The sequence below is a fragment of the Paramormyrops kingsleyae genome, chromosome 6 (genome assembly GCF_048594095.1).
Source record: "Paramormyrops kingsleyae isolate MSU_618 chromosome 6, PKINGS_0.4, whole genome shotgun sequence".
NCBI classification, from domain to species: Eukaryota; Metazoa; Chordata; class Actinopteri; order Osteoglossiformes; family Mormyridae; genus Paramormyrops; species Paramormyrops kingsleyae.
This window is the reverse complement of record NC_132802.1, coordinates 38827332-38838965: the sequence shown is the minus strand read 5'-3', so window position 1 is coordinate 38838965 and position 11634 is coordinate 38827332. Positions and strand designations below refer to the sequence as shown.

The window sequence follows — 11634 nt, the reverse complement described above, 5'->3', positions numbered from 1 at the left end:
CCCACACCATTACAGTGATTACACCACCACCAGCAGCCTGCACAGTGGTAACAAGGCATGATGGATCCATGTTCTCATTCTGTTTACGCCAAATTCTGACTCTACCATTTGAATGTCTCAACAGAAATCGAGACTCATCAGACCAGGCAACATTTTTCCAGTCTTCAACTGTCCAATTTTGGTGAGCTCGTGCAAATTGTAGCCTCTTTTTCCTATTTGTAGTGGAGATGAGTGGTACCCGGTGGGGTCTTCTGCTGTTGTAGCCCATCCGCCTCAAGGTTGTGCGTGTTGTGGCTTCACAAATGCTTTGCTGCATACCTCGGTTGTAACGAGTGGTTATTTCAGCCAAAGTTGCTCTTCTATCAGCTTGAATCAGTCGGACCATTCTCCTCTGACCTCTAGCATCAACAAGGCATTTTCGCCCAACGGGACTGCCGCATACTGGATGTTTTTCCCTTTGCACACCATTCTTTGTAAACCCTAGAAATGGTTGTGCGTGAAAATCCCAGTAACTGAGCAGATTGTGAAATACTCAGACCGGCCCGTCTGGCACCAACAACTATGCCACGCTCAAAATTGCTTAAATCACCTTTCTTTCCCATTCTGACATTCAGTTTGGAGTTCAGGAGATTGTCTTGACCAGGACCACACCCCTAAATGCATTGAAGCAACTGCCATGTGATTGGTTGATTAGATAATTGCATTAATGAGAAATTGAACAGGTGTTCCTAATAATCCTTTAGGTGAGCATATATGCTATGTCTAGATCTCCTGGGGAAATCAAGAGTGTTGCCCACAAACATTGTTCAGCTTTTGGCCTAACATGGTCCTTGCGTGTTTTAAAGTTGCGTGAAGTGGAGTGAGGAGCATTCTGAACATCAAACTATTTTAAGATAAATTGTCTGTAACAGGAAATTTAGTTTCTCAATTTATTTCTTATATATTATTTTGTTAATTATTGAGTTCAAAGTTTTGTAGTAAATGGTGATATTGTCATCAATTTGGTGATAATGCGAGCCAAACATTTCTCGAAAATGACATTTGCATACAGTAAGTAAAACATTCTGAAATCATATTTCTATTTTATTCTGCTGCTGCTTACATGTTTACATCTCTGTCTCTCTCGCTCTCTCTCTCCAGGACAGTGAAAGTAGGACTATTTACCCTTGTTTATGTAGCTGTAGGATGGCCATAATATAGTTTCAATCCGATATCGATGTAATGCTTGTCTGTGATGATTGGTTAACATATTGATTGGTGTATTAATATAGCCGGAAAGTAATAAAACCCATTGCAATCAAGTATACAGTGCCTTATAAAAGTATTCAGTTATCATAATTTTACTCAATTACAAAGGATAGTTAAACGTTTTCCAAATGAGCATTTTATTGCATTTCCAAAGGCACTGTAACTTATTTCTGTGCCAACATTAAAATTAAATAAACTTATGATTTAATGTCGATATGAGATGACAAATTATTCACAAATGATACAGAGGTGCCACTCATTTCCACATACAGTAACTCATCACAATTGGGTGCCACTGTGCTTTTTAATGAAAAGCTGATAAAACTTAAAATGTGGTTCGGTCATGTGTGTAGTCTGTGTGTAGACAAGGAAACAGAGGCATAGTAGCTGTTATTTTTTTATTCCAAAGTCATCCAATTTGCTATTTTCCTTACATACCCACCCATTCACTCACTCACTCACTGACCCACCCACCCATTCACACACCCAAGTCTTCCGTAAGGTGTTTGCAGAACTCGCTGCAGAACCCAGGCTGTGTGAAGTTCCCCTCGTCTTCCACGCCCAATGTAGCCTATGGGACAATAAATAATAAGCAAGCATACTTAGTATCAAAACAGAGCAACAATGTTTTTCATTGCATACTTTCAAGAAAATATTCAGGACCTGACACACAATAAATTGTTCTGGTGACTTTCTTTTTGCAACCACTGACTTCAGCAACAATTGTCAACATTCTTACACAGTATGCATACCTGGTAAGCTGTTCTTATAAGTCTCTAGACAGTGCTGGCAGCATTCCAGGCGATACAATCGTCGGAATTGTGCTTGATAGGCCGCACTGTACAGTTTCCATGGGACTACACCTGTAGGTTTCAAATTTAAGAATGATTCATTAGAGTAAAATCCCTTGTTAATGGGAATACAAACATCCTAACTCAAAGGGTATTCAAATATCATAATATGTTTTATACCTACTGTCAAGCCACTGAAAATGCGCTCGGGCACGGAATGTTTCCCTTCCGACTAAGTCCCAAAAAAAGGTGACAAACAAGTGACAGCTTTAAAAAAGCTTTGTCACCCTCGAACAGGACTACTTCTAAAAGGATATCCTCCAGGACGTCGAGGGGGATCTGTGAAAGAAATCATACAAGCACGCAAATATTATTTTACAATAGTTCTGTAATATAACAAAAACAGACAAAAATAGCATGACTTCTACATTCCAACTCCAACTGCTTAAAATGAAGCTCATTGTTTTCACATTTTTGTAGGGTACAGCACAGTAAGCACAGAGAAAAAAAGAGAAAAACAGCAGGTTCAGCTGTAAGATCAGCTACATAAATACCTGTTCAATGGAGATGGAACCCATTCCTCCTCCTCTACCATCTGTGCTTTCAACACATTGAATTTTCCTAAAAGAAATTATATTGTCACAACTATTGTAAAACTATGACATATTGTAATGGTATCACATAGAGTTGACTCCACCTGAGGGCACAGGTGTAAAACAATTTGATCACGTTGGGCACCAGACCTGGAAAAAGGCAGTCATGATACTACCAGCTTGTCAGACTGAAAGGCTTATATGCATATGGGTCAGAACAATGCATCAGAGTGATAAATATTACAGCATCAACTTTGTAAGGTGTATCAATCCCCACTAGGGTTGTAACGGTATACCGGTATGGCGGTTTATTGTGATATTGACATGTACGATTATCATATCATGCACATTTGCCTATCCGCGGTTTGGAAAAAAAAAAAAGAAACCAGATCTCACCTGCGCTGCTGTGTATATGCAACTTCTTTCCGCTTTACTGCTTAGACTCCACCCATAAATGCACAGCGGCGAAAATGTCCGATAGTGGCTGCAAATTCTAATCTCTATTTCCCGCCGAAAAAAAAATTAAAATCTGCAGTATGGGAATATTTTGGGTATCCGAAAAATGATCGTGGGGTGGATATCCAGTTTGCAAGAAATGTGGACGAACAGTGGCCGCAAAAGGAGGAAATACGTCGAACATGTTCTCCCATATTCGCGAACACCATCCCTCCGTGAAGATAAAGGTAAGTTCCATTTATAACTTAAAGCCGTATTATTTCTGTGATGCAGAGGGAATCCCGGAATCCAGTCATGTAATTGGAGTCAATTACAGTATAATTCAGATGCCACGTAAAATGTCCGATTTGATAGATAGATGGATGAATAAATCAAAATATAGCTGTGCAGCAAATTAAATCGCGATGTGCGTCTGTGAATATACAGCGCAAAAAGGCTGCCGCTTGCTCATTAACCAACTACCCCCCCCCCCCCCCCCCCACACACACACACACACACACACACACACACACACACACACACACACACACACACACACACACAGCGGCACAGATGATTATTTTGTCCTCCAGGTTCGTGTGCCGCCCCCCATAGAATCCCTCCCGGCGCCCTCCCAACTTCATCCCTTATCGTCTCCGCTCGCCCATCCTCTAGAAAAACGCTTTATTTAGATTATTTTTGTTTTCCTCCAAGTTCGTGTGCCGCCCCCCACGTGACATGAAAAAGTGCCGCCCCGGGCGGCTGCCCCGTTCGCCCATGCCTAAAACCGCCACTGCATGATGGTCATGGTTTTTAAAGCGTCTGCTGTCTCATTCACTATGTGAAGACGTGAACACATGAACATATCCAGAGCTACTCTCAAGAGAACACTTAATGATCATTTTATAATTTTATTTAAAAGAATAATCATCAAATACACTAACTGAAAACTCATAGGTGTTTAGTACAAGTGGACACATTCTCTCACCTCAGCGGTCAAGATTGAGCCCTGAAAATCTCAACATGCTTACATTTCTTCATCATAATCTGACCTGAAAAAAAGCAAAGAAATGCATGCTGCTATGATAATCTCAGGAAAATATTAACAAACATGACCCTGCACATATTGCTCTCCCATATATGCTGTTAAAGAGGAAGGACAGTTTGATTTATTCTTGTCTAATATAAAGAGAAATAACTTATTCCTTATTTTGTTCAAATGGGAGATGCGCAGCTTTATTTTATTTATTTTTCCCCCAAAAGTTAGACTCATACTTCCATAAGTTTTTTTTATTTTCATTAAAAAAAAGTTTGTTACAATAAACCATGTTCATCCAAAAACCATATCTCTTTTTATTCATTTAAGGGTCATTGTAGCTGATGATTATACTAATAATAATGATAGTTTAATACCGTATACCACGAAACCGTGATATTTTCTGAGACGATTATCATACCGTGAAAATCTCATACCGTTACAACCCTAATCCCCACCTTCAGATCAGATCACTAAGACCAATTAATCTGACTCCATTAAATTATGCTGCTGTTTGTAATAGGGTCAGTGGTGGCCTAATGGATAGGGAAGTGCACTTGTAATCGAAAGGTGCCACTGAAGTACCCTGAGCAAGGTACCACCCCCAAGCACTGCTCTCCTCTGCAATGTCATGGTGTCATATAGGTTAAATGCAGAGTACACATTTTGTTGTTGTGCACTGTGTGCTGTGGTGTGTCAATGACAACTAATCACTTCACTTATATGCCATGCACTACGAGGCATCACAGAAAATATTTAAAAAGTATGACACAAAAGGAATTGTATTACTGATTAATGAATAGTTTGTTTCCAAGTTATAAATAATATAATAACCGATACATTAGATGTTAAAAGTTATAACACCCATAAACAATGACAACTGTATTACATGAAATGGTTGCCAATTGTTAAATGGTTTCCAAATTTGCGACTAAGAGAGCCCATGCGGCAATCAATCAAATGAGTCAATCAATATATAAACAAACAAACAAATACGGAGGAACAAAACATAAAACATGCACCTCTGAGTCTCTGATTTCCGATCGGGCACTTGTGTGCTCCAGATGTGGTAGTCCCCAGCAGTCATCACTGCACACTGGTAGATCTCCTGTCATACATATCAGACCATGCATGAAAATATTAACCAAATAAGTGTTTCACCACATTTCTGTGATACTGAGCCATCTTATGAAGCATATAACACTTTCTTAGGGTGGCTGAAGGTTGGTATACATTTAGCTGCAGATCAAGTACCCACTGCAAACATACATAAGTATACATATTCTAAAAAACATGGATGTGTTAAGGTTTTTATTAAGTTGTACAACCAGGCCCTCAAAAAATATATATTGTCTTCATACCAGGGGATGCTGCAGTTGTCATACCATGAGCTGGTGCTGCTGTTGTTGTTTGTGCTTGTTCGGCTGGTGCTTCAGCTGGTGCTGCAAAAAAGCACATTTTAAACCAAATGATTTAGAATGAGTTAAATCGGTTGTACTGCATGCATTTCTCATCAACGCTATGCTGTCTAGCATTTCTGACAGATTTGTAAGTTATAGCTTTATGATCTTTCAAATTGCAAAATAAACATGAGGAATCACCTACAATTAAAAGACAAATATAACTTCACGGCACCGGACAGCAAAATTACATAAACATGACATAAACATGACATTACCACTAATAATTTAGAATGAGGGTGGAATACATACCCAAAACTGTCTGACCATTGGAATTTAACTGTATGTCCACTCCTTTGCCCAATCTCTTCTTCATGCTTTCTATGGTTCTTGAATTTCTAGCATTGTTGTAGTGACACAAAATATTTCGCATCAAAAAGACATGCGATGAGGGAGTCATCATGTTGAGAAAATGATTGTTTTTCCTCATTCCAGCAAAGAGCTGTTCAGCACACGGGCTGTTGATCCAACCACGTAACTCTGGGACCAGTTCCACCTTTCGCAAGACATCCCTGGCATCTTTTGAGTTTGCCTCATGAAATCTATCATAAAGAGCATAATGCTCAGACGATCCAGTTATAGGGTGGCCATTTTCATCAGGAACTGGCTTCTTGGTGACTAGCCATGGCAAGCTCACTTTTATCTGTCCAGTAGTGGCACATCTGATGTTATCTTCAGTAGGCTCAAGTAACCTACCCCCATGAGGTTTGAAGGGTAATGATTCTGGATCTCTTAGGTTGGTATGTGTTGCCAACCCTCTCGCAAAATCATATAATACAATGTTTGGAAAATGTTTCATCGACAATAAAAGGTCAGCAAAGTCCCGGGGGCTCTCAGCCCTTATGTTGAACTTAACACCATACACCACAGCACAAGGACAGGTGACCACAGCCCATCCACCTGTTTAAGGAAACTGTAAATCAGAGTGCAACCATTCCAAGTAATGAAACTAAGAACTGTCTGTAAAAACGGTCTCTCAGTAATAGAACACAACTTACCAGAAGCTCCCCAGATCTGTGAAAACACCTTATCATAACTCGCTCTGTTCTTCATTTCTTGTTGAAGTCTCGTTACCAGGTCCATCCGTGAGCCTTTGGGGTCTATGCCACACTGTCGGCACAGAGCACGCACAGCTTCCATCTATAATGAACATTAGTATAGTTGGTCTGGCGTGGTTCAAAAACACACATCTTTGACAAAACTGACAAAAATTGACTTAAGTTCAGTACCTTGAGCTTAAGAAGTTCATCAGTCAGTCGGTCCTCTGTGAGGTTAAACTCAGATTCCTCCTTTGCACTACAAGCAGAATACACTTCTTTGTATTCAGTGTTGAGTACAACATCCCTATCTCTTGTGTGAGGACCAATCCACGGAGCCCAACTATGGTAACTGGGATGGACGACAAATGGGTTTGACTTGTTGCCTTTAAATGATGTTAGAAAATATTATTAACATAACAGTACATTATTCCACGATAAACAAAGTAAATGCTAGAATACTGTCATCCCACCTAGAACATTGTGCGGACTGTACTTACTTGGGACCAACCCACGGCTGATCATTTCAAGGGAAACCATCTCCCAGAAATTTTCAACACTTACCTTTCCATCAAAAGTCTGAGATGGTTCCTCAATGCTGCTCACTAAGGAAAGCAAGACTTAAGTAAGCATGTTCCAAACAGTCATAGCTGGATATGTGGTGCTTGAAACAATGTAAGACTAAGAAAATGAATAAATGTGTTCACTTACCAGGCATGCTAAAAACGCCCTTCTCATGAAGGTCCATCACAACAGATACTGGATGATAACCACACGATACACAAGCATATGTGTAACCGAGGTCTGACAGTGCTTCAAAGCTTAAATAAGCCTGCAGGACCCTTTCCCTGGATGGATAGGTTTTACCAGAGGTCTTCTCCAACACATCCATGGCACTCCCTACTGCCTGATGAGTCTGTGAAATTGATGTATGACATTTAAAGGCTTTACAATATATTATTTTGATAAAGTATTCGTAATTGTTTTAAATGATTAAAACAACAGAACATGGTTCCTACCTGAAGTGTATTGCGTAGAAAATGGCACATGTATATGGACAGAAGTGTGTGGTCATCGAAATTGTGGACACCATCAGTCCACTCCTGGTATCGATATGCCATACCACACCTGTAGCACCATTTTCTGTACACTGAAATTCCTAATGGACACAAGCACCAGTAAATGTTACACATTTATCTTTCACCATTTTACACTGTGACATGTCTCTATACTTTGCACAGTACTAAAAGCCAGTGTATGAAATTATCTCAGTAAGCATACAAGTGTGAATTGCTGGGAAGGAGGCTAAGCTGCTGATAGTGGAAGTCATGGCTACACTGACATTTACAGTACATGTAGTGAGTAATGAAATGTTAAAATATCGATAATAAATATTTAAATAAAGAGAGAACATACCTTCTATGACATCAGTGATTGTTAGGATTTTAGCCTTAGATGTAATCAGCACAGGTTCGCTTAGAGGAGTGGGCTCTAAACATTCTGAGCAAAAGGTTTCTGATGGTATGAAGTGCACAGGGAAATGAATGGTCTTGACCACGTCTGAGGGGAAAATCGCAGGCAGTTTCTTCTTATGAAAAATGTATTGAACCATCCGCGACAGATTTTTGCCTTCAGGTGAGTATGGAGCTCCTTCTTCTAGGTCAAAACTTTCCATGTCAATTGGAAAATGTTCTGTGATGTTCTCCTCCACACTTCTGGTTTTTCTGAAGAGTGCCTGGTCTGTTTCAAATAAATGCCACTTGGCAACATATTTAGGTATGCATGACTGCCTTGGGTTCGCGCAAGGACAATGCCATGAAATGATTTTAGAATTGTACCTTACCACCACTCTGCCAAGCCGGCTGTAATAGGAGATAGTTGACTCGTATACAGAAATGTGCTTTTTGTAGGGGGGTCCACACACAGTCACCAGACAGGACAACGGGACTCCTGCATCATTTGCTTCTCTCTGACGTACCAAACACCTTTCCTTTTTGTCTTCCCCAAACCACTTGTCATGTACCATCACCTGCAAAACATCCTCTGTAAGTGATGGAGTGTCCATTCTGGCTGGAGGGCAGTACACGAGGGACTGAATGTGGTGGCACTCAAATGGACGAAGGTTTGACCTCTCTGCAAACTCTGCATTAATTCTGCAGATATCCAGCTCACACATTGTTTTTTGTTCAGGACCCCATGTCCTTTTAATGACACGTACTGGTGTGCTGGGTGCTATAAAAGACTTTGCTACTGCAAACACTCCATTTGTGTAATCAACACACTGAGCACTGAGGTGGTTCTGTGCCGTAATGTCCATTTTGATGGGAGTGTGACGTCTTCGAAGATGTATCCGTAGGTTCCGTCTATTAAGGATTAGGCCACAGCTAGTACACTTCACTGTTTTCTGCTTTCTTTGGGTGAGAGGGTGGTAGTGCTGGTGCTGCTGAGGAGCCAGGATCAGAGGAACATGAAGAAAGTGAGGGGTGGAGGATGGGGACTGGGGGAGGGGGACATGCAGCTTCAGAAGCAGTAAAGGAGGGAGCAGGAGAGGCGGGAGGTGACTGATGCGCTTCCGTTGTGGTTGGCTTGGTTTCACTGATGCATTGGGATACATGATGTTTAAACTGGTCTTTGCGTATTATTGTTTGGCTGCAATAAAGACAATGAAAGTGTCCTGTGGGTCTGCAATAATTGTTGCATTTGCTGATGAAGAAACCTGCAAGACGGCAACATGAAGACCAAAGCTATCAACAGAAAAGAAAGGTATACACAGAACGGGACTGGGGGAGTGAGGTCAGGAGTAGCTGATCAGAAAGTTACAGTGTCAAACAAAACACAAACATAGGTAAATTAGCTTACCAATATTCACATGACTTCAGGGACTCCCACTAAGGAACTCCACATCATTTTGTCTATCTTGATTGTAAGAAGTGCATTCTACATTTAAGCATGTGTATGTTTTAAAACCACCAAAATCAATAGACCAATAAACATCATTAGGAATTACCTCTATGCTGTACTGCATGTCTCACGTGGCTCTGAATGTGTGTTGTAAATTTGAATTGTTGGTCAGTTGCATAAGTGCAGCATGGGCATCTGAACACACCGTCTAGGCAAAACCTTGTTGCATCAGGACTGGCCTGTAAATGCGTTGGATGCTTTAAAACATAAACAATAAAACATTGTGTAAACTTACTGTTACTCTGAGGTGCACGCTCATTCTAACAACATAACATGCATGCAGAAGTAATGCAGCTTGTAAGGTTATCAGGCTGTGATATCGATAAAATATCTTATAGAGCATTCATATCATCAGCATTAACTTGAGTATCCTGAGCATCATAATATAGCCTAAACATCTGCATAATTAACAATCATAATATACTATTTTTACATAAATACCATTGAGGTTGTTGGTGTAATTTAATAATATATCGGTCACATACTCCATAACTCTTAATAAAACAATTCGGTCATCATAATCAGAAAAACTCAAAAGCACCTGTCGTAGTCTGTTTTCTACATATGCATTTGTGATAAATATTTTGCAATATTGTCATATAATTTTTAGGACATAAGGCCCAGACCTGCGGTCCCTGAAACAAAAGAGAAACAACCTAGCAGCAAAACGTACCGTCTGCGTTTTCTAGTGTTACGCCCTAAAACAAAACATATATACATGATTTATTTATTCAAATTTCATTTTAGTCTATTCAATGTGTTACCCTTCTCATGTTCTGAATCTAAGGGCATTTCAAGTCCGGAAATTTTAACTAGAGACACAATATTTAAGTAGAGGCATACCCAATTTCATTTTAGTCTATTCAATGTGTTACCCTTCTCATGTTCTGAATCTAAGGGCATTTCAAGTCCGGAAATTTTAACTAGAGACACAATATTTAAGTAGAGGCATACCCAAGCGAAACAAGAGAAAGTGTGAAACAAGCACAACTACTTTAGCCCAAGTTTTTAAAAATGAGAAAAAGCCGTAATCAGTTTAACAGTTTTATTTCAATGTCAAAGAGAAAAAAAAACACTTCACCAAAGGCGAAGATCCATCCATAGCGGCTCTGGGTCCCGTCAGCGTAGCACAAAGCTAGCGTGATCTAGGCTGCCATTATCCAAGGAGCAGGGCCAGGCGCGTGCCACCCGTTTGAACAATGCGGGCGAAATAACTGCCTTATGGGATGCGAAGCTTGCGCATGCGCAGTGACGCAGACGCGCCTTTCAAAATGGCGGCGGCAGCAACACACGCGAAAGATCGATCTCCTGTATTTTCTTAGTTTTATTCTAAACAAGATGCCCCGATTTCATTTAAATACATTTAATAGCTGTAGGAACTAGTGAGCGGTATTTAGCAACATGCTATGTTAGAATAATGCCATCAAACGTGTCTGTTAAGCATATCACAGCGGACATACACGGAGGAAACATGGGGTAGAATCAAACAGGCCACAGGCTTTGAGATAGGCTGGCTCCCCAAGCTATTGCCCCCATTTAGCCCGAATGTCATAGACCTCTCCCCCCCCCCACATCCTGACAAAGATGTATTTAGTTGTATTTTGTTATCAGGGTGATCGTCCGTTCGCAGGCCACTTTGGCCATGTGGTGTAGTCATAAACCGTCGCGGATGTTTACCCGAAACCGGGGCATCAAACAAAGAATAAGGATTCCTTAGACAACCCATTTCAAAATATGGCAGCAACAAACGGAGTGCCCAGTTATTTCAAATAAACCATGACCTTTTTTTAAAGTATTGAAGCACTTTTCTACCAATGTGAATAATAAACATTTTAGACAAAAAAAATCAACGAATAACGCTGGTAATTCGTTGTCAAAATGAGCGTACGGCATTAGCCCAGAAGAGGGGTGGCAATTTGCATATGTGAAAGCCTATGTGAATGAGACACAGGTCCGAAACTTTTAACTAGAGACACAATATTTAAGTAGAGGCATACCCAAGCGAAACAAGAGAAAGTGTGAAACAAGCACAACTACTTTAGCCCAAGTTTTTAAAAATGAGAAAAAGCCGTA

At 40.3% G+C, this 11634-nt stretch overlaps 1 protein-coding gene across 1 annotated transcript; it reads right to left on the bottom strand.

Moving 5' to 3' along the window:
• Positions 1-3717: 3717 nt before the first annotated feature.
• LOC140591783 (HMG domain-containing protein 3-like) lies at positions 3718-7200 on the bottom strand. Its single transcript, XM_072713241.1, has 6 exons — positions 6793-7200; positions 6562-6703; positions 5816-6463; positions 5465-5545; positions 5126-5211; positions 3718-4119 (listed from the first exon to the last, which is right to left on the bottom strand). The coding sequence occupies exons 2-6, from the start codon at positions 6701-6703 to the stop codon at positions 4108-4110; spliced, it is 969 nt and encodes a 322-aa protein (XP_072569342.1). The 5' UTR covers positions 6793-7200; the 3' UTR covers positions 3718-4107.
• Positions 7201-11634: the final 4434 nt, after the last annotated feature.

What these genes read in the sequence shown, in the direction of transcription:
- LOC140591783 (XM_072713241.1), bottom strand. Translation starts at nt 6,703, where the DNA reads ATGGAAGCTGTGCGTGCTCTGTGCCGACAGTGTGGCATAGACCCCAAA. An exon ending in CAATGGTCAGACAGTTTTGG is followed by an intron (nt 5,546 to 5,815) that starts GTATGTATTCCA and finishes GCTTTTTTGCAG; the next exon opens with CACCAGCTGAAGCACCAGCC. An exon ending in GACAACTGCAGCATCCCCTG is followed by an intron (nt 5,212 to 5,464) that starts GTATGAAGACAA and finishes TATGTATGACAG; the next exon opens with GAGATCTACCAGTGTGCAGT.